The sequence below is a fragment of the Somniosus microcephalus genome, chromosome 24, assembly GCF_052327205.1.
Source record: "Somniosus microcephalus isolate GS21.2 chromosome 24, FLI_Smic_1.0, whole genome shotgun sequence".
NCBI lineage: Eukaryota > Metazoa > Chordata > Chondrichthyes > Squaliformes > Somniosidae > Somniosus > Somniosus microcephalus.
Window position 1 is genome coordinate 42,634,251 of NC_141010.1, and position 26,694 is coordinate 42,660,944.

A 26,694-nucleotide genomic window follows, 5' to 3' on the forward strand; every position below is an offset into this window, starting at 1 on the left:
GTACTATGTATAAAAACCCTCCACGTTCCCATTGTGGTTTGATGTACATTTCCCCTATCTGTAATTACAATGAGTATTGTGCCTGATACGTAGCAAATTTTGAACTCACTTACAAAGATTGTGTAACAGATAGAGGATAACGTGCCCCGTGTGTTTTTAGTCCAGCCTTGTTCAGTTTTCCCCCTACTTCCACAGTAACAGAGAATTGAAGAGAAGATTTAATGGAGGCTTTAAGATTAGGAAGGATTTTGATTGGGGTGAAGACTATTTCTTCTGGTTGGGGAGTCGGTGATGAGGGATCATTCAATTTAAAATTGTCACTGGGAGTAAGGAGAGAGGTTAGGAGACATTTCTTTACCGAGAGAGTTGTTGAAGTACGGAATGCTTTGCCACAGGAACTGATTGAGGCAGAGACCATTGCATTTTCCAAGAGCAAATTGGATAATATTTGAAGCAGTGGGAACTGCAGTGCTATGAGGAGACGGTGAGGCAGTCAGGCTAGTTTTGGATTGCTCTAGCAAAGCACTAGCACGGGTACAGTAGGTCAAATGGCTTCCTGTACTGTAAACGTGCCTGGCTCTTTGTGTAACTGTATAGGCTGGGGTTGAGCCTTAAAAAGAACATCTCAGAAGGAATCTTAGAGGTATGTAAGTTATCTAATAGGATAGAGGAAATAAACTTGGAACAATTCTTTCAGATATGCCAGAGCAGCTGGACAAGAGGACGCAGGTTTAGGGTTGTGGAGAACAAGTTTAATCAGATGTCAGTACGTATTTCTTTAGACAGAGGCTAATGAACAGGTGGAGCATGTTGCCAGGAATGGTAGGCGAGGACAGGAAACTGGAATCACTTAATCAGTTGGATGCTGTAATGGGAAGGAGGGAGGGTTGGTATCAGATCAGCCAAAGGACCATCCACATCGAAACCTGCCTTGTGTGAAAGATGATTTAAGGCTTCATTTTATTTCTAATTCTCGATAACAAGATTGGATAAAGAGAATACAAATCTCATTTTGCACAGTGAAAGTGGCCTGTGACTGTCGTGATGCCACATCTGTAGACAACTAGAAACGATATAGAAACAGCACCTCCCGTACAAATACACAGCCCTGTCATGCTGGGGCAATGACTGAACCACCGGCGGCTGACAAAACCAGTTTCCATTCTATTCCGGTACAATGCCAGCTCCTTAAGGCCTTGTCTAGAAGGATAGGGGCAGCCAACACGCTATGAGGACTGAGAGAAGCAAATCGGACAAGAAAGTGCTTGAACTTGTCTCCTTCGGTTTTTTTTTGCTCGCCCAAATTTAGTGCTTGAGGAATTGAGTCTTAAAAGGGAATAAAATACACTGATGAGGAAGTAGTTCACAGGATAGGAAACAGCAGTGAAAGGAACACTGAAGGATAGGAGGTGAAGTGATAAACACACTTGCCATCTGGTGACTAATCCTGTGCTTTCACTGTTGCCAAAGGTGGTACGTTACTCACCAGGGGCTTGCTGCTTAGGGCTCTGATAGTGTTCCTCGGGTTCGGTAAGCTATCAGAACCCCTCGCTTCTTTATAGCTGTCCATTTTAATTTCTCCTCAATTCTGCCAGGTATCAGTTTGCTCATTTTTATTCCAAGATCTCACTGAGAAAAAAATAGTGATTGTTAAGTATTCCTTTGGCTTTCAGAAATATAACAATGACTGGTGGATAGGGCGACTGGTGAAAGAAGGATGCGAGGTCGGATTCATTCCAAGCCCGGTAAAGTTAGAGAATATCAGACTACAACAGGAGCAGAAGATGAGGCAAGGAAGACTTTCAAGGTAGAGCAAAGCCTCGATTATCCACCCTCCCCCTTATCTGCATTCACAATTATCCATAAACTGCCTTCAGAGCCAGTTGTTGCTCGGCTGCAACTCTGGCTCGGATATTTTCTTGGCACTGGGCTGCACCCTTGGGTTGGGATAGGGATTTTGCTTGGATCAGGGATTCAAGTTGCACCAGGCTGCACCTTCAGGTCAGGTGGGGTGGAGTTACGGGACCAGCTGGTAGCTTTACATTGGAAAAATTCCTGTCTTTACTTTGCAAACATAATTTATTAATCTTACTGATTTATTTTTTTCTTCCAAATTTTATTTTAGCAAATCAGGTGGAAACTCCAGTTCTAGTTTAGGAGATGTAACTGGAACCAGAAGACCCACACCTCCTGCAACCGGTAAGTGCCGAATATCTCTCTGAAAAAAACAAGGCAAGAGCGGGTGAATAGTCAAAAGACCCTGCGGTTCGTCAAGGCTGCTTCTTCCATTGACCATGTGTCATGGTCGCTACCCCACTCATTTAGATTCCTGAGGAAAGGTTCCTGATTCCCCAATCAAGCAAAAATACAACATATTCCTCCATCCGCACATTATTCAAGAGGGGAAAAAAAAGGAATTAAAAAAACTGTAACTGCTGGGATACTAAAATAAAACAGAAAATGCTGGAAACGCAAAGTGGGTCCAACAGTCCCCGAAAAGAAAAAAAAATAGATGAATGTTTAGAGCAGAGACCTTTTGTCGGAATTAAGTTTAATGAAGAGCCTCTGTCTAAAACGTTCTAGTTTCTTTTTTCAGAGGCTGATAAAGAGCCTGCTGTGCATTTCTGACATTTTCTGTCTCTACTGTGCAAGTCTGGCCTACTCCCTCCACCCCTCAGAGGGAGAAAACATTCCCCCTCCTCTACCCAACACATCCACCACGACACATGATTTGTTTCTGGGTGCCTTTGACTAAAAATAAGATGAATAGGCAACAACCAGATTGCTAATACAATAGCAAAATACTGCGGATGCTGGAAATCTGAAATAACAACAGAAAATGCAGACCAGGCAGCATCCATGGAGAGAGAAACAGAGTTAACGTTTGGAGCTGCAGTAGATTTAGGGGGTTAAATTCAGTTTTGCGCCTCCTGTTAGCGTCCTAAGAGGGGTCGTTTGCCGGCACTCCCGATCCCTGGGGGCCCTGCTGGGCGCCGGGACGCGCTACGCCAGGCCCCTCCCCTTTAATAAGGGGAGGAAGGCCTGCAGACCCGCGGCACGTAGCGCCGCGATATTGGCTCGCAGCGCCCCAAGAGGGACGCGGGGCGCTTCCAGTAACGCCCCTTCTCCCTCTCTGGGCGCTACCTGGGAAAACCGGCCGTGGGGGCGCTAACTTATTTTAACGCCCCGGCGAAAGTTGGGCGCTACCCAATTTTTACCCCATAGTTTCTGCTCTAACAACATCATCGCTACAGCAACCAATATAGTGGCATTTTGGCTGACAGTTGCAGGAACCTAAGTCTTTCTGAAAAGACCCCAATATAATGGCACCACCCTTGCTAAGAATCTCATTGACATATTGTCCGGTAGCACAAGCAGTAGACCCAGGCTGGTTGGCATTAGAATGGCCAAGCTTCAGATTGGTGAGTATTGGCAGTTCTTGGTGAGCCTGCCTGGTGGACGGAAGACTAGCCCAGTGGTGTTCCATTTTAGGTACCCAGGGGGTTGGGGGTGGGGAAAAGTGACCCTAACAAAACACAAAAGGTGCAACAAAATCACATTTTGGAATATTAGTGGGCATTATGAGATTTAAAATAAGCAGGTTAACACTCGTGGACGGTAGGATGTCCTATGAACACAGTAAGCAGTGTCGGCTAATATCACCAACAGCCACCAATCTTACCAGTGGGACTTATCGCGATCATGCCAACTTTTAACCAGTCACGGGTGATATTGGTTGTGTGTCTTTGAAGCCAATCACAGGATGGCTTTTACAGCAGGTGTTGGCAAGTCTGAGATCTACTCTTCTCAATGCCTGCTAACCAAAGTTGACAAATTCAGGACATACTAGCTAGAAGACAATGAATGGGGGTGAGTAACCTGCAAGGGGAGAATCAGTGGAAAGCTAACTAAGTAAAGCATTAAAAATATCTTATGTTTGCTCCCAACTTGATCTGTCTTTCACATATTCTAGTAGCAAGGTAAGATGTCTGAATCAAACCATGAACCTTGCAGAGTAGAAACATTCAGGGGGAAGAATTTGGTTGGTTAGCGCTTCTCGTTAGCACCTCCAGGGGGCGCTAACGAGGCGCTAGGAACTTACGCGGCAATTTTAGCACCACTCGCAAAATTGACCGGTCATTTTTGCGGCGGCGCTAAACACTACCGCCATGATCTCCTGCGCCTGCAGATCGTGACATCAGTCAAGCGTGCAGCGCCCCGGTAGTGCCCCGGACTGGATATTGAGTTGCGCCCCCTGCCTTAGCGCCTGCCGCTAGGAACAACAGGTAATGAGGAACGTTTTCAAGTCGGGAAGTGGCTGGGGGAGCGCTGTTTAAAGGCGGGCGCTTCCTGCCTTTTCTTGTCAGCAAAATGTTTGGTTTTAATGCTGTCCTAAGGAGTTTTGGCCCTCAGCACCACTTTTGAGGTTCCTAAGCGCCGAGCTCTTTCCCTGGGCCTATCCATTAGTGCTTCCAACACAATTGCTTTTGAGGTCTCTCCAGGCCGAGATGCAAGGCTGCAATGAGCAGGGTGTGACTGGTCAGCAAGATGGCCCCTCCCCTTTAAGAACTGGACGGCGCCAGTCTGTCTGGCTTCCATGGTAACTGACATCATCTGAGCATCGGTAGCGTTCTGAGGTAGCGCCTTGCTCCCCGACGTTTGCGCCTTAAGAGAGGTGTGTAGCGCCTGATTTAGCGCTGAAATCATCTCCAGGGGGCGATAGAGGCGAATTTTGCAGTCGGAGGCGATAATTAGTGCCGGGCGCTAAACTTTGCGCCCGGCCGATATTAGCGCCCCAAAATGGCCGACACTGAATTTTTCCCCCTCAGAGTTTTGCCTGACTGTTGCAAGAATCTAGTCTGTCTGAAAGGTCCCCAACATGATGGCACCACCCTTGTATTGATTTAATATCTTCATTTATTAGTTTGATAGATTCTCTGGCCTCACATCTCACATTCCAGTGTGTCCCTGTTAACCATTTCTTGACCACAGTTTTTGGTATCAATTGAGAGGTCCGAGACCAGGCCTCGATTTTAATTCCCGGGTGGGAGTGAGGCTTAGCGAGCAGCCGGTCTACCCGGGAGCAGCAGCGGTGAGGCCCAGCTTGGTTTATAATGGCCAGGCCCTGTTAACATGCCGCTGAATGTCTTCCCGACCAAAATAACTGTGAAGTCATTAGAAAGCGGCTGCCCGGCGGTTCAAATCGGGCAACAGGAGGCCACGGCCAGGGACTAGAGGAACAGTCCGCGTCACTAAGGTACGTGATCAGGAGGGGATCATGGTCGGGGGAGGGAGAAGGAAGCCCGGGGCAGGGGAACCCCAAGGTTTCCTTGTGTGCGGCTCGTCTTGCACCTCCTGGGCCCACAAGGAAACTACAAAAACTTTAAAATAACTTACTTTTCTCGGCCTCTTCTGGCTCTTGGTTCACTTCCTGAGGGGTTTGTCCTGGCAGCGATCCCATCAGGGCTTCCTTGCCAAGACCTGAGGTTAAGACTGCAGTCGGATCCCGATGATGTGATCGGAGCCTGAACCGCAGTCGGCAGGATCGAGGCTGAGAGGACAAGGGGGGGTGGGGTGGGGATCGGTGCGTAAGTATCCTGCTCCATTTTAACTGTCCCCCGTTTGGTTTCCGCTGGGTGGTGTGGAGACGGGGGAGACGTGGGGAGGGTGTCAAAATCCCCTCCCCTCCCCCCCCCGCCAACCCCAGATATCCAAACTGCTGATGTTGTGAATGCCAAAATAAATTCTGGACATTAATGAATGAAATTAATATTTTTTTGGTTAGTCTTCTCTACATAATGTTCATTGTTAACCCTTTCCCTAACCGCATGTAATTAGACAGTAGCTCTCTGGTTGATTCTGATTATCATGTTTGTCTATTTATTTGTGATGATTATTCTATAATGTTGCTGAAATACTCCTTGAATTGCGTTTGTTGCTTCTCCTGCTGCCAATTTTTCTTTTTGATTACCTGTGCACTAATTTTTTACTGATTTGTGTATCTGTACACCCAAATCCTTTTGCTCCTCCACAGCTCCTAGTCGCTCACCCTTAAGAAATATTCTGATTTGTCTTTCTTGAATCCAAAGTGGATGACCTCACACTTCCCTGCATTGAACTCCATTTGCCCACTCTCTTAATTTGTCTACGTGTCTTTGTAACTTCCTGCTCCCATTTTCACAGCTTACTGAGCCTCCTAACTTAGTGTCACCTGCAAACTTGGATATACAACTCTCTATTCCTTCATCCAAGTCATTGATATATATGGTGAATAATGGGTTACAAGCAAGCCTCTTATTGGTTGAGTTTGGCAGCATTGGAAGTCTAAGACTGTGGTCCATTTGCTCTCCTTGTAGAAGGAGACGGAATGGATGGAGGTGAGAGTCTAGGATGAGTGAAGACTCGATTTAAAAATGGGCAATGGGAGAATTCAAACAAAGAATTAACTTAAGAAGTAGCGTCCAGTACTTGTGCGTTCCTGGAACTATTAATGCCCAATATTATTCATTATCAACAAGGTGCAATGATAACGATGATTCAAATATATTTCTGATGGACTAGTTAGATCTAGGGAGGTTACCTTCCGTGTCAGCTGTAGCTCAGTTGGTAGCATCCTTGCCTCTAAGTCAGAAGGTTGTGGGTTCAAGTCCCACTCCAGGGACTTGAGCACAAAAATCTAGGTACGAGTGCTGCACTGTCGGAGGTGCCATCTTTCGGATGAGATGTCTGCTCTCTCGGGTGGACATAAAAGATCCCATGGCACTATTTTGAAGAAGAGCAGGAGAGTTATCCCCGGTGTCCTGGCCTATATTTATCCCTTAATCAACATCACTTAAAAAAAAAAACCCAGATTATCTGGTCATTGTCATATTGCTGTTTGTGGGAACTTGCTGTGCACAAATTGGCTGCTACATTTCCCACATTACAACAGTGACTGTACTTCAGAAAAGTACTTCATTGGCTGTAAAGCACTTTGAGACGTCCTGAGGTCATGGAAGGTGCTATATAAATGCACGTCTTTCTATTTTTACCTGTCTTTTTCTAAACTGGACAATTGAGTTTTTCGGCGGGCTATCAAGCATTTTTTTAAATCTTAATCTAATATCCAATGTTTTGGTTTTAATGGACGTGCATTGTTTTTCTGTGTCCGGTGATGTGAACTCCATAATTATCATTGCTATTAAGCAGCAAAGCAAATACCTGAGCTCAAGCTGGCATCCCACTCCCCTGCCATGTCCCTGTGCTGCTCCGGTCTGGATTTGAACTTAAGCAAAGGCGGCAAAACTTGGGTGAATCGAGGAAGTGAATTACAGAGAGGAGCAGACAGTCAGGTGTTTTATTTTGTTAGTTTTTCTTCAGTTATCTGGGCTGTTGCACCACTATATTCAGTTGTGTTAGTAATACAACCACTTACAGAATGAGAGCAGTAACAAGGTGCGAGAAAGTCGGCCTCAGAATATTGTAAGCGCATCAAATATTTTTAATATTTGGGGGAATCGAGATTTTTATTTAAAAATGTGCTTCTTCCACCCTCCACCGTGGTTTTAGGTAGTTTTAAAATGTTGTTTTCTATTTTTCCCCTGTCCCCTCCCCCCCCGCCCCATTTATCTCCCTTCCTCCCCTGAAGTCGCTGATTCATGCCACATGTAGTTTCACTGGCACAGGCAGTCCTCCGGTAGCTTCATCAAAATGGCAGTCCATTACAAGTAATGCTAGACAGCCAGTGATAGCAGGCTGTTTGAGCATGGGAGGCGTCACTGCTGGGTCGGATCCTGTCCATACCTTGCATCTGTACATTCTCCAGCAGGGGTCACTTGCTAGTGAGGTGCCGGCCATGCACAGAAGAACATCATAGAGATATCCAAAGGTTCACTTACCTTCTCTCCCATTGGCAAACGTCTGTATGGAAACCAGGCCTTCAAGTAATCTAGTCTTTATATCATCTAATTCAGAAAGGTGATGCTCACTCCCTCTCTCTCTCTCTCTCCCCTTTCCCACCTCCAAAAAATCTTGGCTAATTTGAATGCAGCACCGTTCCGATGGTGCCATTTATCTGCTGGTTGTAAAGGTGCTACACAAAATACATTGAGGAGGTCGTAACCCAGCTCCTGGTGAGACTTGGCCCACCGCACAAGTTTGCGCGGATTGGAGGTAACTTGCCAAGCTGAATCTGGGAGGCCAAAGAGATGGCTGGTATGGGAAATGGAAAAATTTAGACTGTTGCAGTAGAGAATTGCCCTTCTGAGGTTGCGGCTGAGGTATATTGTTGGGCAGAGTAGAGGGAGCTTTATTCTGCACCTAACCTGACTTGGGGAGTGCTTCATTCTCACAAAGGTTAACAAAAGTGTTCCATTCTCCAGCATGCTTATACCTCACATTGATGAGTGCAATATTTGCTAAAATTTATAAATTAAAAATAAAGTCTGGACTATTTAGTCACAGCTGAACAGTGTAACTACTGCTTTGGTGTTGTTGCTGCTTTTCCATTCTGTTTGAAGCTGCTGTTGATTATATTTCCTTATATTTCTCAGCCTTGGTTACATTTCAACCCTTTGCTTCTTCCCCTTTACCAGGAAATGCGGACTTGTCTAATTTAGCTTTTGATGTAGATGCCATTGACTTAGATGCAGAAGAGAGCGATTCCCAAACAGATCATCGGTCCCCTAAAACAAGCGTTAGCAGTGTAACGACTCCCCCGCCCAATGCGAAACGAATCCCATTTTTTAAGAAGGTAACGCCTTGTCAGTGCACACAGCTGCCTGATGCACGAACTAGCACACATCCCATTCAGTCTGCTGCTTACATGTCTCTGAGACTTGTCAATAACATGCATGCCTTGTTATTTTTTTCTTGGGCTATCTTTCCACGCGCACATGAGCAGCAAAGCAGAAGCAGAAATCGGTAAGTCTGTTTTTATGATTTCTGTATTTCATGTTAAGCCAGCAGGTTGTAGAGTCAGACTGGGAAGGCAGCTGTACCATGTGACACACCATACTCCAGAAATTGAAACCTGTTAGATATAGAAGAAACAACAACCGTTAAAAGATACATACTTGTTGTATCCTTCGACCAGTCATGTGATCAATACCCATTGTTTGCTTATGTCAGAGAGGAATAACTTGCGTTTGCTTCTGTCGCAAAGAGCACTGCATAGCATGGTGAGAATTACTTAAAGATGTGTGAGATTAAAATAAAAAAATGAAGTCACTATTATTTATATGAGTAAATTGCCTGTGGCATTGATGAATAAGGTTGCTTTAATATACAAGATGGGAATGGAGTTGAAAGAGGGACTTCAGAATCTTGGACAGAGAGCCACCGAGTGGCCAGAGTCTGCATCTCTATTGTGACAGTTGACATACCAAAGTAGAATGGGGAATGTTGACATAGGATTTTACAATGGTGAACGTTGACACAAAAGTGCGACCAATAATCATGACAACAGGAAGGAAGGTTTATAAACAGGAATTCCACAACCTGCGCCAGATTTTTAATATTATGTAGAAATCTGGGGCGATTTTAACCCTACTCACTCAGCAGAAACCTGGCGGGTGGGCAGTTCAAATCGCCCTGGCTCTTACCTGTCCGAAAGCCGCCATGATCAAACATCTGCGATTTTAACCTGCTGTCCTGAGCAGTCGGCAAGGACACGTGCCAGGAGCCAACAGAGTCCTTCTTTACATTTGCATGTTGTGGCCCGATGACACCGAGACCCGTCTGTAATTTTAACTCCTGCCTGAGCGGGGAATCCACCTGGGGTTAAAATCGGGGCCAGAGAGCAGAAATAATAGAAAAGTTCAATGCTAACTGGGAGTTTCAGATAACAGCATAAAGCACAAGACAGCTGAAAGCAATCTGACCATGTGGATTGTAAACTGCTCGTAATCTCCCAGCTTTCTAAGTGTTCACTGATGCATTGGTGAGAGAGGCAACACACATAGCCAAAGAACTGGGGCTGAGCCATAGGAAGAGATTTAGAGCTCGTATAACTTGATACATAACAGCTTAATGTGGATAGAAAAGTTAAAAAGGGCATGTTACTGGTTTGTAAAATGCTAAAACGTTTCGATGTAGATGTAAGCAGGCTATTTAACTTGGGCTGTAAGCACTGAATTGCAGCACATGGGCTTAAATTAATAAATCAAAAGTGATATCAAAGTTTAGAAGATTGAAGTTGAACATACACCCAGCATTAGCAGACAGTGCTGTTTCAGTTAATTTATTTGTTAAGGATCTAGAAAGGAACAGAATTAAAGATCTATAAGGCTAGGACTAGACAGCGCTGATCAAATTTCTTGGGGCATGATCATTCCTGTGAGCCAAGAGGACTGAAATGCAGCGAGGGAGTTGTCTGAGGTGGGCAGTGAGACAGAGGCCAGGGCCAACTAGTGGAGATGTGAGGATGGAATTTTGCTTGATTACCCTTGGCAATCAGTAAGCATTTGTGAAGAACTTTTCCTCAAGGAAGTCAATGAATTGGGCAGAATCCATAATGGGTCAGTGGTATGCAGAAGATGCGAGTTTGATGGGTTTGTCAACCTAAAGTTTTGAGGAGGAATATTTGAGCTGTTGAAGCCATTTATAAATTTCTAAACAACGCATTGACAATGAATTAAGTTGAAGGCAGTTAGTCAAATAGAGTCAAAGAGCTTTGCCATCATCCTTAGTTGTTATCTAAAACTTTCAGTAGCTTTGTCCACATTCACTGCCAACTTTTATTGTAGTGATTGATCATTGGCCATCAGTGAGTTTAGTTTAATGAGACTGAATAAACTCCGTTGCCGCCAACTCCCCAGTCAGAATCCAGTTCAGTCTCCCCAGTGGCTCAGTTGTCGATTGTGCGGTCTAGCGTGGCACTGAGTCAAACAGACCAGGAACGTCTCGGGTTCAGTCTGTGCTGTGTCAGCTGATGTCCACACTGGGCCCACTATAATTGGGTCAGTGTTCATAACCTACGGAGAGGAAGATTGGCCAAGACTGCTGAGCGCTGTGTGGTGAAAATACCAAAGTGTGGACATTAGATGTAGAAAGGATCACGCTGCCCTATTAGCTGAGTAATCTGTCAGAAGATTCCTGCCCTGATGGAAAAGATCAGACCATGAATTCACCATGTGACAGAATGGTGTGCCCTTAAATTGGCATCCAAGCAATCAGTGCCACAACAAGTCAACACCAATTTCAAATGGCCCAAAGCCAACTCTGATCAAATCTGAAGACTCATTTCTAAAGACTAGTTACAGGTTGAGGCAATTTCCGCATATGGGGATTTAATTCCCTCTAGTAGAAAGCTGGTTAATGCATTCGTACAAAATTCCTGTCTTCGTTAAAATAGAGTATGAAGAGACACTTCCATAAAACGTGAGCCCTGAAGAAATGACAGAAGCAAAATACTGCAGATGCTGGAAATCTGAAATAGAAGGAGAAAATTGCTGGAAACACTCAGCAGGTCAGGCAGCATCTGTGGAGAGAGAAACAGAGTTAACGTTTCAGGTCGATGACCTTTCACTAATACAAAAGCAAAGTACTGCGAATGTTGGAAATCTGAAATAAAAACAGAAAATGCTGGAAAGGTCATCGACCTGAAACGTTAACTCTGTTTCTCTCTCCTGAAGAAATTAACCTTGTTCGTGTTTGGTCACGAGACACACACACACGCACAGCCTAGATCATTTTCATCATCCATTGATTTTCAGATGACCATATCCACTCAGCAAATTGAGAGGGTGGACTGGGCTAAACCAACAGTGAATCTGCCAGTTGTTTTCATTCTACTGCATTCGGCATCTTCTTCAGGACAGATATTCGGTGCCTGAGCAAGTGCGATTGGAATGTAGAAATCATTGTTCAAAACAACTTATAAGACGCTGGTTTAAAACAAATATTTATAAAAATGTTGCTGTAGTTTGACTTTTTTATTGAGCACAATTTATCAGTATTGGAGACTTGAGACAGCTTTTAAATAAGTAATGCATTTTAAAGTGGCACTGTCTTTTTGGAATGGGGTCTGAGAAACCTTTTTGTGTTTGGCAAACACTCTGGCTGGGATGCTTCACCGTGTTTTGGAAACACCATGGCTCTGCTTGTGTTCAGCAAAAGTGATGCGCTGCTTGTTTGGGGCTTCTCGCTCGCTGGCGATGAAGACGGTGCCTCTTTAACGTGACGATTCTGTCATTGCAAATGTATAACGGTCGTGAATGCAAGCTCGTGCATGGAAGCTGGGATTGTTCTCCTTTAGACTAGAGATAAGTTACGGTGGAGATTTAATAGAGGTGTTTAAAATCATGAAGGGTTTTGATTAGAGTAGATAAGGAGAAACTGTTTCCAGTGGCAGGAGGGTCGGTAACCAGAAGACACCGATTTAAGATAATTGGCTAAAAAGCCAATCGGAGTTGAGGAGAGAGTTTTTTGCTCAGCGAGTTGTTATGATCTGGAATGCACCGCCTGAAAGGGCAGTGGAAGCAGATTCAATAGTAACTTTCAGAAGGGAATTGGATATATACTTAAGGAAAAAAGTGCAGAGCTATGCGGAAAGAGCAGGGAAGTGGGACTAATTCAGAGAGCTGGCACAGGCACAATGGGCCGAATGACCACCTCCTATGTTGTATGATTCTATGAATAACATGGCCCTTATTTCGTATGATGCTTTACCTGGCTTTCTGTTTCCCCCTGGGCAGCAAGAGAATGTGCCTCCCTATGATGTAGTGCCATCCATGAGACCAATCATACTAGTGGGTCCGTCTTTGAAAGGGTATGAGGTAAGCAGCAATTTTCCCACACGGACCTGCTTCACAAAAAATACGGGCAAATTCAATGAGTTCATGCTCCTGGCATACAGCTTTGCGTGGCACAGGCACATAACGTGGCTCGGTGCGTAGCACTCCAGCTTCTGAGTCAGAAGGTTGTAGGTTCAAGTCCCACTCCTGAGACTTGAGCGCAGAATCCAGGCTGACACTCCCAGTGCCGGTACCTCAGTACTGAGGGAGTGCTGCACTGTCGGAGGTGCCGTCTTTTGGATGAGACGTTAATCCGAGACCCCACCCCCGCCCCCTCCCGTCTTCCCTCTCGGGTGGATGTAAAAAGACCCCGCGGCACTATTCGAAGAAGAGCAGGGAAGTTCTCCCCGGTGTCCTGGCCACTATCCATCCCTCAACCAACATCACCAAAACAGATTGTCTGGTCATTATTAAACTGCTGTTTGTGGAATCTTGCTGTGCACAATTTGGCTGATGCCTTTCCTACATTACAAAAGTGACTGCAGTTCAAAAGTACTTCATTGGCAGTGAAGCACTTTGGGATGCCCTGAGGTTGTGAAAGGCGCTATATAAATGCAAGTTCTTTATTCCTTTCTATCTGGAATTGCTGGCCAATAAGAGTTTCTGACCATTAATTTTAGTGGACAGATAATCGTGCAGGTCACGAATTGACTGTGTTGAGCTCCATGCCTGAATTCCCAATGTGTAAACTAGTCACGGGGAGCTCTGCCTGAGGAATGCTAACTTGGAAAATTCACTCCACCAACTAAAACAGGATCCTCACTCTCAACTGCGGCGAAAAATAAATGTGCTTCACTTGTTTCTGTTTCTGTGTAGGTGACGGATATGATGCAGAAAGCTCTGTTTGACTTTTTGAAACATAAGTTTGACGGAAGGTAAGGAATGATGAAATCAATCGTTAGTCCGTACAATTCACAGTAAAAAAAAATATATATATATAATCTGTGGTTGTGCGGCATCTGGTGGTGGTGGTTCACTTTATGCATATCTTCTCCTGATGGACGAGCAGGTTTAGTCAGTGAGTAACTGAGAGCTACGGCCCAGTTTCGATCCCAGCTTATGCTAAGTCAGTTGATCCCAGCTGGGCTGAAGGTAGGGGCATTAATATTGGCCTCAGTGCCCAGGGTTCCTATGTCCTGGCTGCTATCCAGTGACCTTTCCCCACCCGCCAATCCCCCCACCCGCCCAAACCGCCAGAAGTGCACAACCATTGACATCGGGTGAGGACAGGGCCCCATGTGATGCCCCATGTGGTGGATTAGTCTGTTAATGCTGCTACACGAATAATGATCACCTGGACGAGGTACTAGAGTGCGACAGGTGACTGTAAACCCCACCCAGCAAGGCATCAGGGTGTTCTGGAAGGGTAGGAAAGAAAAATTGGCGAGAACAAAACAAATACAAATAAATAAATAGGTGAACAGAAGATACGAAAGACGAGGATTCATAATCTGAGCGCTCTGAATGGGAGGCCAGTGGAAGACTGTGGCGGGGGGGAGGGGGGGCATGAGGGGATGAAACTCAACTTCGACCAGGGCTTAAAATGAGCAGGAGAGGATTGGCCCATTCTCCTTTCCCTAGTGTATAACGAACAGCCGATCCACTACCACCCATTTTGTGCCCTGGCCAAAGTTAAATTCAATCCCCCGGGAGTCAAACCAAAAATCTCCCAGTGAGAGTCCAGGGGACGGTGGAGAGTTAAACTTAAACCCTCTGAATGGGAGCCCAGAGGGAACCTGAGAATTGAACGCAGGGCGGTGGGGGAGGGGGAGTGGGGGGTGGGGGGGGGGGGGGCGCCCCTGACCAGGAGTGAGCTTTACTGTTGAACAGGCTGGGGCTCCTTTCTTTTGAAAAGAGAAGATTGAGGGGTGACAAGATAGAGGTCTTTAAGATAATGAAATGATTTGATAGGGTAGATAATGAGATGTTTCCACTTGTGGGGAGGGCCAGAACTAGGGCCCATAACTATAAGGTAGCCACTAATAAATCCAACAGGGAATTCAGGAGAAACTTCTTCACCCAGAGAGTGGTTGGACTGTGGAACTCGCTACCACAGGGAGTAGTTGAGGCGAATAGCAGAGATGCACTTAAGGGGAAGCTAGATAAACATGAGGGAGAAAGGAGTAGAAGGATATTTTGATGCCGTTAGACGAAGAAGGGTCGGAGGAGGCTTGTGTGGAACATAAAACCTGTAGGGCCAACTGGCCTGTTTCTGTGTTGTAAATACATTGTAAGTAATAAACTGCTCCAGACAAATTATGGGGCACAGCCGTTCCCAGTGGCTCAGTTACAAACTGTACTGCCCAGTGTGAAACTGTGCCTTACAGGCTAGCAGGGTCCCGAAGCTCAGTCATGGGCTGTGCTTTGCTAGCTTGTTTCACCCAGGGGTGATAGGGGTATTAGCATTGGCTTCAATGCCCTCTGGGTTAGGGAGAAGAAAAATCAGACAACAGTCCTGCTCCTGATCGCCCTCTAATGACACCTGTTGGAAGGTGCATATGTGAATGCCAGAGCTTTAAGGAAGGCTGCAAGTAACCCTGCTTTCTGTTGACAGAATATCAATCACACGAGTTACTGCCGACATCTCACTTGCCAAACGATCGGTGCTGAACAACCCCAGTAAACATACAATAATCGAGCGCTCCAGCACTCGCTCCAGCCTGGGTGAGTAACGCTCTTCCTTTAGTATCACATGGATTTCTGTCCTTAGAAGAAAAACACTGTAGCTTTTCACAGTGTACTTCCACTTCAATCGTACGGCAGCCTCTCTTCCCTGTAGAACAGCCTCTGTAAATGACGAACATCTAGCTTGTCGGATAACTGTCCCCACTGGCAGGAGGTGGCGGGCGACCAGAGGACACACAGATTTAAGATAATTGGCAAAAGAATCAGAGGGGAGATGAGGGAAAATATTTTTACGCAGCAAGTTGTTCTGATCTGGAAAGCACTGCCTGAAAGGGTGGTGGAAGCAGATTCAATAGTAACTTTCTAAAGGGAATGGGATAATTACTTGAAAAGGAAACATTTGCAGGGCTACGGGGAAAGAGCAGGGGAGTGGGACTAATTTCAAAGAGCTGGCTCCGGCACAATGGGCCGAATGGCCTCCTTCTGTCCTGTATTATTCTATAATTCTTAGCCTAGGTTGCACAGGGATTGTCTGAACCGTGTTTCTCTGAGTCTCTGTAGCATAATGGCTATTGAAATGTGCTAGTTTAATTCTCGAGCTTGCCTATAGGCTCCACCTTGTGATGTTTGGTTCATGTTTGGCCCTTCTCCACAAGGCTTGCATCCACCGTCCGCACTTGGAGAACATTTTCCTTCTACTTCTTGTTCCTGACATGTTTTGAATGATGTTACTTACACAGCGGCTACCCCCCTGGCTACACAGCTTTGTACAAGTGTGTTAACCTTTGATTAGGAGCCTCGGCATATGGAAACATAACATTGCTAGCTATGGGAAATATTATTATACGGTGAAAGTGTTGAGGACTGGCTTCAGTTTTTGTGTTAATGAGGATACATGGCTCTGCGGGGTTGGATTGAACAGTGCAGCTGACGTGTGCTTTTGGTGTGCCCCATATTGGTGATATAGGAATCTGTCACTTGGACTATGTGTCTCTTACTGTTAACTTGTATTTAAGATAGGAACTGCGGCAGGTTCCCTTACAACACATATGAAGAGTGTCAGAGGATACTAGAGTAGACAGCGCCACCTCATGCCAGGAGGAGGTATTACTGGCCGTTTCTGTTACTGGTCCTTTGGCGAAGGGTCCAGTTCATTCAGACACAGTTTCTGCCATCTTTCTGATGAGCTGTTAAACCACAGCCCTATCTGCCTGTTGAGGTGGAAAGCCTGACCACATAGTGTACCTTCACTTCCAACAAGCGTCTGATAACTTTCCATATGTGAGGCTATGAATTAAACTGGAAGATGTGAGGATTCGGGGGTAAATCTTGGGCCTGAGTGAGAAACTGGCTGAAGGGTAGAAAACAATGAATACTTGTTAGAGGAGTGAGGTTGTTGTAGGGGGAAGTAAGTACTTAATGAAAAAAGTCAGAATCCCTGATGAAGATGCTGATCTCCTGCGTTTCCTTTGGTGGCCAGATGGCGACGTTAGTCAAGCGATGGTGGAATGTAGAATGGCTGTACACTTGTTCGGAGCCACATCATCTCCCAGCTGTGCAAGCTACGCTCTCAGAAAAACTGCAGAAGATGGCAAAGGCAAAGCACCATCAGAGGCTGTGGAGACAATCTTCAGAAACTTTTATGTCGATGACTGTCTGAAGTCCGTGTCAACAGAAGACGATGCCATCGCACTGTCAAGAGACCTTAGAACTCTGTGTTCGAATGGAGGATTCCATCTGACTAAGTGGATAAGCAACAGCAGAGCAGTTCTAGCGTCTATCCCAGAAAAGGAAAGAGCCACTGAAGTCAAAGATCTGGACCTGAGCCACGATGTCCTTCCTATCGAGAAGGACATCGTGAGGAACAGCACCTCATCTTCCGATTAGGCAGTCTGCAGCCTTCCGGACTCAATATCGAGTTCAACAATTTCAGATCCTAAGCTCGGCCCCCATTTCATTTTCTCTTGTAATTGTTCCACTCCTTTCCCCCCCCCCCCCCTTTCCTTTTGTTTCTCTCTCACACCTGGCAGCTATCTTTTGCCCTGCCAGTACACTTTATACCTAATCCCAGCCTATTACCATCTCGTCCAGCTTCTAATCTCTTTTACTTCTTTTGTTTCTTTTATTCTTTTGTCCGATCGCAGCCCTGCCTCCGATCTAGTTTCTTTTCTTTCCAGTTTTGAAGAAGGGTCCAACCCGAAACGTCAACTCAAATTTCTCTCCACGGATGTTGCCTGACCTGCTGAGTTTTTCCAGCATTTTCTGTTGTTATTTAAGTACTTAATGAGGTGCCTCAGGGGTTGTATTTGCAACAACTAATGGTCCCAAACATGACCATTAATTCACACCAATGTTTTCGAATCAGAAACACAATGCAAATTCAACAAACATCAAAAACATGATCTGGTCATTATCACACTGTGTTTGTGGGAGCTTGCTGTGCGCAAATTAGCTGCCACGTTTCCTACATTACAACAGCGACTACACTTCAAAAGTACCTCATTGGTTGTAAAAAGCGCTATAGAAATGCAAGTCTGTCTTTCTTCAAATTGATCAAATGACACCAAACTAGAAGAAACAGTTGATTTGAAGGAAACAGCTCAGAAATCACAAAATGAGTTGGGCATAAATATGCAAGTGGACAGAACGACGGTGGATGTTGTTTACCGCAATTAGGAAGGTATGGTAAACCAGGCGAGACCCATATTCCATGAATGGTGTTAAAATAGCTGAGGATGAAGTTAAAAGAGATCTCGCCCTCTTCGTAGACTCGATACTCAATATGTCCCATCACTGCAGAGCAGGAATCAACAAGGTAAATGGAATGCTGAACCGTGTAGCCAATACAGTAGAGTACAAGTCAGAGGGAGCCATGCTCAAATCATGGTGTGACTACAGTGTCCAGTCGGGTCAACAAAACATAGGGGAAACATTCAAGCAAAGGAGGTGGTGTAGAGAAGAGTCACCTGGCTGATTCCTAATGTTAAAGGTCTCCGCTTTGAAGAAGTTCGAGAAACTTGGGCTTCCCAGTGTTTCAGATTTACCTTGTCCGCATTAAATGTTCTACTCTTTGCTCTCATCCATCTCCTGGACTGCCTGTGATAGCGAGATCACCTGCCTACAGTGATAACCTGCTGTCAAGCCCAGCAGAAAATAATGCTTTACACTTACCGCATAGAGGTCACCTGCATATAAAGATCCCCAGCCCCAAGCCAGCTCCCAGAGGTGGTCACTGTAGACAGGTTTCACGTTGTTGTTACAATTGTTGCTTGTAATAAATGTTTGTTTTCCTTCATTCTCTCATTTGCTGATATGATGGCCCCAAATGAATTTCAAGAGGAAGAGCGAGAACAGCATCAGGAGCAGGACTTGATGGGGATTTTGTCTCATTTGTCAATCACTTTTCAAGAACTTGACCAAGACATTATGTTTCATTCCTTCATTTTCTGTTGCTATTCCATCACCTCCACACCAAGTGATACAATTATCCCGAAATCTAAAAGAAAAATTGAACGATAAAAAGTGCACCCACTGTATTTAAGAACTGGCCTTAAGTGCACCACGTATACACCCAGCATGTGCTCTAGCTCCATGTCACTGATCTTAGACCCTTTCTCCCTCCTATGCTGAACTAGTACGGGCGTGGACAGTTAGCATCCAAATTTATGGGAGGGAGAAACAAGAATTCAGACAGAGGAGCATAACAGCGAGTGTCGAGCAGGGAGATTTTCTGATATGCAGCAGCTATGAAACATGCTCTAAGATCGTTGTGCACTGGTCTTTTTGTTTATTTTCCACTTCTGTGATTTGTTTTTAGTGTTGCGCTACCCATTGACGTAAGAAAACTACTAGACACTTGGCCTAAGCGTTAAACAAAGCTTTAATCAACATGGAGGTCTAGTTGTGTCCTTCACTAGTTCCTGTTAAGAATGTCCTGCGCAAGCTGGGCCCGTGCCCGAGTATTTATACTCTCCCTGGACAGCGCCACCCTTAGGCCGCTCAGTATTATTTCATAAGTCTTTCTTTCATGAATGACTGAGTCATGTCACCCATGGAGAGGGGAATGTCAGCGTTGGGAAATGGAATATACACATCTCAGATGATGTGGGGTAATTTTACGAGTCCTTTCTGCTAAAGGGGAGCCACCGCCACCCCCCCCCGCCCCACCTCCCAGTAGCTCATATCAGCACTTCAGGCATGCACTGCCTGCAATTTTATGGCCAGAATGGACATTCCGGCATGTGCTGTGCATGTTTTTTTCTGACCATTATACCGGTTAGTTCACCAAGAGCCCAAAGGCAGAGAATTACCCTGTACATTGGATAGCTCTTTCAAAGAGCTGGAACAGGCACAGTGGGCCGAATGGCCTCTTTCTGTGCTACATCATTGTATGATTCTATATTTTTTCATTTTTACAAAATCATCATGATTTATAAAGTGACCAAAATTAGGTCCATAGATTTGGAAAGTGATGCTAATGACAACTAATCTTAGATGAAAATTAAAGTACAAGACTCGCCAAAATAAGATTTCAGTTTCACCCTTCAACCCAGAGTGAAATTAACAAAGCCTGAGAGTGTCACATCCAACTTGGTATCTTTAATCGATTACTGATAATTCAAGGATATTTTTGCACAAAAAAATAGAATTAACCAACATAAATAAAATGGCAACTTAAAGAAAAAGTTTGTATTTTCCGATAGTTCAAACTAACTGACTTCAAATTAAGAGCAGAAGACTGTACTTAAAAATAGAAAATGTTGGACATATACAACAGGTCTGGGAGCAAAGCCAGGTCAATCTGGGATTTACCGCAACTCGAGATTCCTAATTACAGTGGGAAAAATTGAGGCCTTTTGTATTTTATTCCAAATTCATAATAAAATTAATAATGGATAAATATAATAATTAACTGATAATCTTCATTAATCTACTCTAATATACTGATAAATTCTAATGTAAATTTTAATAAATATTGCTGTGCAGCGTGCTTTGAACAAATTAAACTGACTGTCTTGGATTTTTCTCTCTCATTCTCTCACTCCATCACTACTCTCCTTCCTCCTCAGATGTTCTGGGTATGTATATACTACCATAACGTAACCCAATCCATTACCCTGTGTCTTACCTGTGTGTGTGTGCCTGTATGTGCCTCGAGTTGCTTATCATCCCTTGCACTCGGGGTTCCGACTTAGGGCTTTGGAAAGTAGCCAATCTCCTGGGATCTCGATTCGAATCAACACCCGGCTTGCATCTTGTTGATTTGTCCATTGGAATGTGAATGAGAAAACATATATAGAAGTATAGGTGGTTTCAAACAAACTGTGCATGCCTGCTCCCCTTGCTTTCAGTTGGAGAATGCACATGGCTATCAAGGACAGCAGTAGGACAGGTAAGGCATCTGTTCTACCAATGCCAGGGTATGCAGGGGGGTTATAAAGACTCTCAGGCCACTATCCAGGGCTGTAGGGTAATTACTAGTGTCATGGAAAAGTAGCAAGAAACAGAGAAATCAGAAATCCCATCTGCCCCATCAGAGTGTTTTGCTTTCAGCTACCCTGGATATCTTACAAAGTTTTACCTCTGGATGGTCAGTTTTTGCTTGTGTCTAGGATGTGCAGTACTGCTGGTTCTAGGAGTTTCACTTAACTTGACCGTTTTGAGACATTGCTGATGGCTGGTGTAGTACTGAGCCATAAGACCAAGAAGGTCCCGAGTTGGATCCATGGCCTGCGTTGAGTTAACTGACCTCAGCTGGGGCAGTGTTAGGGATGCAATGATTGGCATCAACATTCATGAGCTAAAGACGGAACTGGTGACTCCTTTTATATAAACAAAAATTATAAATCTAAAATTCAGATTGCTCTGATAATTACAACTTGCTTTAAAAAGAATAAATCTGTACCATTGACCTATTGTATGTGATTGATGGTTTGGGTTGATTGGACTTGCTACGGAAAGAGTGTTTTGTAACATACAATTTCAATTTCAATTTCAGTTTCAATTTTATTTGTCACATAACGAAATACAACAAGTGAAATCCAGTCAGTGAAATGTTTTTTTCTTAACGAGCCGAGCGCATCAAGCAGCAAAGGACACTTAGCTGCCTGGTACACACGGAGCCCGCAAGGACGGCAGCCATCTTCATCGGCGCCATCACAATAGGGTCCGCTCTCGCCTCACTCCGCCTTTCCCGCACTCCTGCCCGACAATCTTCAGACGCTGTGGTACCGACGCCATCTACTGGGCCGACAGTGACTCTTTAATGTCCTCTCCATGGCGCTGGTGACTCTAGTAGCCATTATATTTATTCTCTGCAGACAATTCTATAAATTGTGCAGTTAAGGTGAACAAGATGTACGATTTTCACCAGCCGATAATAGTAATGCATTTCATAGCAGCTATCAAAGCTTGTATTTTTTTTAAGAGTGGAATCTTTCATTTTACATTAAATGTACAAAAATGTTGGATCTAATCCCGTGAGCCTAATTACAGCAGAATAGGTGTGATGCAATTCGTAGCACAACACATGTACTTTAATTCAAGCTTCACTTTGTCCATGTTGACTAAATAAATAGATATAACTATACAGTGGAAACTACTGTGCTAAGACCAAACCCCTCTCGCCCCCGCCCCCCCAGTGGACTATAGAAATTGGGGGATAATTGAGAGTTCCCAAATTTTGGTCTTACACATATGGTAGAGTAAGTGTGGGAGTGAAGACAAGTACAATATATAAACATCATAAACTGATGGAATTTTTTTGAGATTGGAGAAGGTCAGTGTTAACAGGCCATGAAATGAATTAACATCTCAAGCAAGGCTTTGTCCCATAAAACTCTTGACAGATAGACTGAAAGGTACATAATTGGAGTGTGAATAATAGAGTAACACTGTGTATCCTTATCTGGTGAAATATTACTTTTGCCCAGCCAACACTGACTGTGTCTCAGACTTGCTATTCTCTGTGGTTTCTCGATTACTTCCAGCATTGGCAGGATTTCACTACTATACACCAGAAACCTGACCATACGTTTAATCATCTTCCGGCAAAGGGCAGGGTGCAGATTAAAGTGGGGGAGGGGGGAGGGGCATGTGGTAGAAACATACTTCACAAGGGCTAAGTCCAATCGCTGTTCTGCGTTGAGCTAGCTGATCTCAGTAGCCTGACAGTAGTTGTATGCTACCATTGACTTCAGCAACCTGGGGTAGGAAAGGGAAAGTTCAGCCAGGGTTGTCACGTGTGATCACTATCCAATTACCCTTGCTGGAAAGTGCATGTGTGCGGGCACTGGGTGAGGACAGGTCTGGGTGGGCTGTGCTGCCTTCCACAGTCAGATAGCTGACCAACACTCGGCTGTCTAAGCGCACACATGAAGAATGGCCACAAGAGGGTGCTGGCATCCGTGGAACTGTTTTCCAACATGGCCAAGTGCCTTTAGGAGAGCAGGGGAGAAAATCTGGAGGAAAAGAACACTTCATAAACATTAGTGGATAATTGGCTATGCAGTTCCTTTAAGAACTAGCAAGTCATTGCGTTTGAAACTCAAACGCTGTCCTAGTCATTCAAAAATTTAAACGCCATTGATATGACCCAACACATATTCAAGTAGTTTAATTTCACTACATGTTTATTATTATTACCAGGGCTGGGGGATTGGTGCACTAGCCCCAACCCTTCCTCTCCATCCAGCACTTCGGTGATTAGAATAAGGGTTGAGTTTAGGCACCAGCGCAGTGTTTGAATCTGAGATGACCCCCCACCACCCCTTGACCTTTCTGTATTGTTGTCTGAAGTTTTATTCCTCTGTCGTGGATGCATGTAGCTGCCTTGCTGCCACTGCAAGTTGCCTGCCACAGCACCAGAGTATGCATTGCTGTGTGCAATTTGGTACACGGATAGTCCATTGGTATGCAGGACACTGGCAGTGTGCTGTTAACCAGTATGCAGAGAGTATGCTGTAAACCAGTAGTTAGTACACTGCCATCCAGCATGCATGCAGAAAATCCACAATCCAGCATGCAGACAATGCATTACTAACCCATACGGAATTTGTACAACTATTTCATACATAGAGAATGCATTTCTACTTTGCATGTAGAAAATGCATTGCTTTCTGGCATACAGGAAATGCATTAACATCAGGCATGCAGGTAATGCATTATCATCAGACATGCCGAAAATGTCATGCAGGAAATGCATTACCATCAGGTATGCAGAAAACGTCACACAGGAAATGCAGTGCAATCTGGCATGCAAAAAATGTGTCACTGAGTAGTATGCATAAACATCTGAAAACATCCCAAACTGAGTTCTGTGTGGAACTAAAATCTGTGCAGACTTGTGGCTCGGAGATGCCACAGTCATGAATTGTTTTACTGAAATTTTATCAAAAACTGTGAAGTTACAGAAACAAAAATATGTTTAGATTATGGAAATCCAAACAGGTACTGTATATGCATTTAATATAGAGTTTTTTCCCCTCCTCGTTTGTTGAATTTCCTCTGCTGATCTGTCTAATGTCCTCTTATTTCAGAAGCTTTATTTTAAATGCCATTGTAGTTGCATTGTTCAGGTATGAGATGGCCAGTATTCATGGTGTTGTCTACTGAAGACTCATCATCCTGTATTGGCATTAAAGGCACTGCAAATAGACTCATTCCTCCTGGACAAATGGATGGAAAACGGTTTCTCAGTAACCTAGGAATTGCTAGACAAAAAAGACCACGGTCCGTCTAGTTCGTCTTGCACCACCCTGGTAGTCACACGATCCAACGATAATGGAGTGGTTGACTAATCACAGCAATCGATCTCTATCAATGAGTCTAAAACAGACCCAGACATGAGGCGAGGAAACCCCCCAGTGGTGGAGAGCTTTGGGAACCATAGGTCCAAAGTCATCTGTTCCTCCCGAGCATGCTACACTTGCCATGGTTCAAATTTCAAATTAATCATGTACTATATCCCAAAAGATTATTTTCTGAAAGAAATCTATCTATTTTGAATTTGAATGAACCTGATTATTATCCCGCGACCTCTGTTGGAAAGTGTGCATGTGTGTACGTTTGGGTAAATTCTGTAGGCCCATGAATTGCTGACCTGTGCTCTCTCTGAGCATCGCTGGGAACACCTGAGTCAGCCTGCAAGAGAGGTCAGGATCTATCTTAGCTGTGACAGCCTCCACGGTCAAATAGCTCGCCAACACTTGCTGTCTAGGCTCATACATAAAGAATGAGCACTTGGACAAGGTACTGGAGGGCAACCAGCACCCAAGAAATTGCAGCCCAGCATCAGTCATTGCCCTCAGGAGTGCAAGGACGAACATTGGAAAACGAAAACAGAAGTTTTTATACCCAAACAGCACAAGAATGGCCTAAAAAAAATGATAAATTAAAGATATGCTCAATGGCTCATCAGATTTACAGTGAGTAGCTGATACTAATGGATAAGGATGGTACTAGCTTTGATCTCCAGTCTGTACTGAGTTAGCTAATCCTATCCATGATGGTAGCAGGGGCTGTTGTAATTGCCCTCGGCCCCCACCCCATTAAGAAGGAAAAGTCATCCAGGTTTCCCACTCCTGACCCTGCTGGAGGTGTGTGTTGGCGAGCATTTGCTGAGTAAAGTATCAAGCTCTGCTAGGATGGATGCAAGGGTTAGATGGCCTCTTGACACTCGCTGTCAAGCACCCACATAAAGAATGACCACTTGAGTAAGATACTGGAGGCAACTTGTGCGCTTGGAACTGTACCTCAGCAAGGAGTCAATGGGCTCGATTTTCATTGAGCCTTGGAGGTGGGTTTGGAGGCGTGCGGGGGGTTAAAATTGCAAAAACTGGTGTGCGGGACCCCCCCCCCCCCCGCCGCCTGGTTCCCGACTCCGAGCAATTTTAACTCAGTCGTGTCTGATGGTCCCGACTCCGTCCCGCATCCAACAGGCGGGACTGGTCGTTAAGGCCCTTAACAACCACTAAATGGCCTCTATAATCCTATTTTGAAAGGCCCTTGCGAATTTAACCCTTTTCCCACATGAAACACACCTGGTGCGAAACACGAATGTGAAACCTGGCGGGAGCACTATTGGATTGCTGACTATCAACTGCAGGTCAACCATTAAAGAGGAGATTTGATCAGCCATGATTTGCAGGTGGCAGGACTTAGTGGTCTCAGGTCTGGGGCAACTTTTAGAAGGCTTAACCACACCTGTGGAAGGTTGGAGCCTCACACCCATCTCCAGTGTGGCCTCCTGGGAAACCCCTCTCGCCACCTTCACTCAGTGCTTCCTCAACGGGGGCATATACCAGAAGCATGGGAGCCATTTATTTCCTTCCCATCTGGGCATTAGAGGAGCTCGAGCACCAGCAACAGCAGCAGCAGCAGGAGTGCCAGGCTGCTGCTCACCCACCTGAAGCTGCACAGGCCAGAAGGGGCCAGCGCCTGGAAGTGGCTGGAGAGCACCTTGCTGCACATCAGGGGGGCCATGGGGACCCATATCTGCAATGGTGGTCCTACTCAGAAGGACTTCCATGAAGGTCTGGTTTCTCTGTTCAATAGATGCCCATCGCTCCTCAAGAGATGTCATTCTATTCTGAACAATGACCATGTTTTCCATACCCTGGCGACTAAGCTCCTCCATGGCTGTAGCCATCCTCTCCTCTATGGTAGCCATCCTTTCCGTGGTGATGCGTTCATGCGCCAATGACAAAGGCTCTGCTCATGTTCACTATGGACTCCTCCATTCGCTCCACACTCGCAGCGACCCTAGAGACAAAACCTGCCAGAGACTCCTGCATCTGTGCCTGGAGTTCCATCACCTCTGATCTTACGGATGGACCCAGAGGCAGAGGGTCGACATGCTGCTGAGCTGAGCTGGCAGAGTCCTGCGCCCGCCGACTAGAACTCTCCGCTGCTGTCCCTGTCTCCACAATCTGCTGATGCTCACTTGTGAGCTGTGATACACCAGGTGACAACACTACTCTATGTCCCGAAAGTCCCACTGAGGTGTGAGTGTCTGCGCTGGTGCTGGGTGCACTGAATGCTGCTGACGCTGCGCCCTCAGAGGTTGCCGCTTCCTCGGAGGAGTCTGGCTGCTCAGCCTCTTCTTCCTGGCTAGGGGGGATGGATGCTTGTGATGGTCCCGTGGGGGAGTAAAGGAAAGAGTCAGAGATGTGATGCAAAGGCTACATGCACATAGCTTTTTGCAGATGCTCATAAGTCCATCTGTTACAGCTTCACAATCATTATCAGCGACTCATGCAATGTCAAAGAGAGAGATGGGAAACTTTTCTGTCACCAG

General features: G+C 45.1%; 1 protein-coding gene across 3 annotated transcripts in view; it reads left to right on the forward strand.

The window, feature by feature from the left end:
* The window catches only part of cacnb1 (calcium channel, voltage-dependent, beta 1 subunit), a 392,710-nt gene that overhangs the window by 339,562 nt on the left and 26,454 nt on the right, over positions 1-26,694 (forward strand). For 2 of the 3 annotated variants that reach the window (XM_085966567.1, XM_085966568.1), the window contains 6 exons: positions 1,674-1,807; positions 2,126-2,199; positions 8,574-8,731; positions 12,675-12,755; positions 13,590-13,648; positions 15,328-15,437. In XM_085966567.1, the coding sequence (XP_085822693.1) occupies positions 1,674-1,807; positions 2,126-2,199; positions 8,574-8,731; positions 12,675-12,755; positions 13,590-13,648; positions 15,328-15,437 (616 nt within the window). Of the gene's footprint in view, positions 1-1,673; positions 1,808-2,125; positions 2,200-8,573; positions 8,732-8,881; positions 8,902-12,674; positions 12,756-13,589; positions 13,649-15,327; positions 15,438-26,694 lie in introns of all 3 variants that reach the window. The other variant, XM_085966569.1, reaches the window with a different exon arrangement.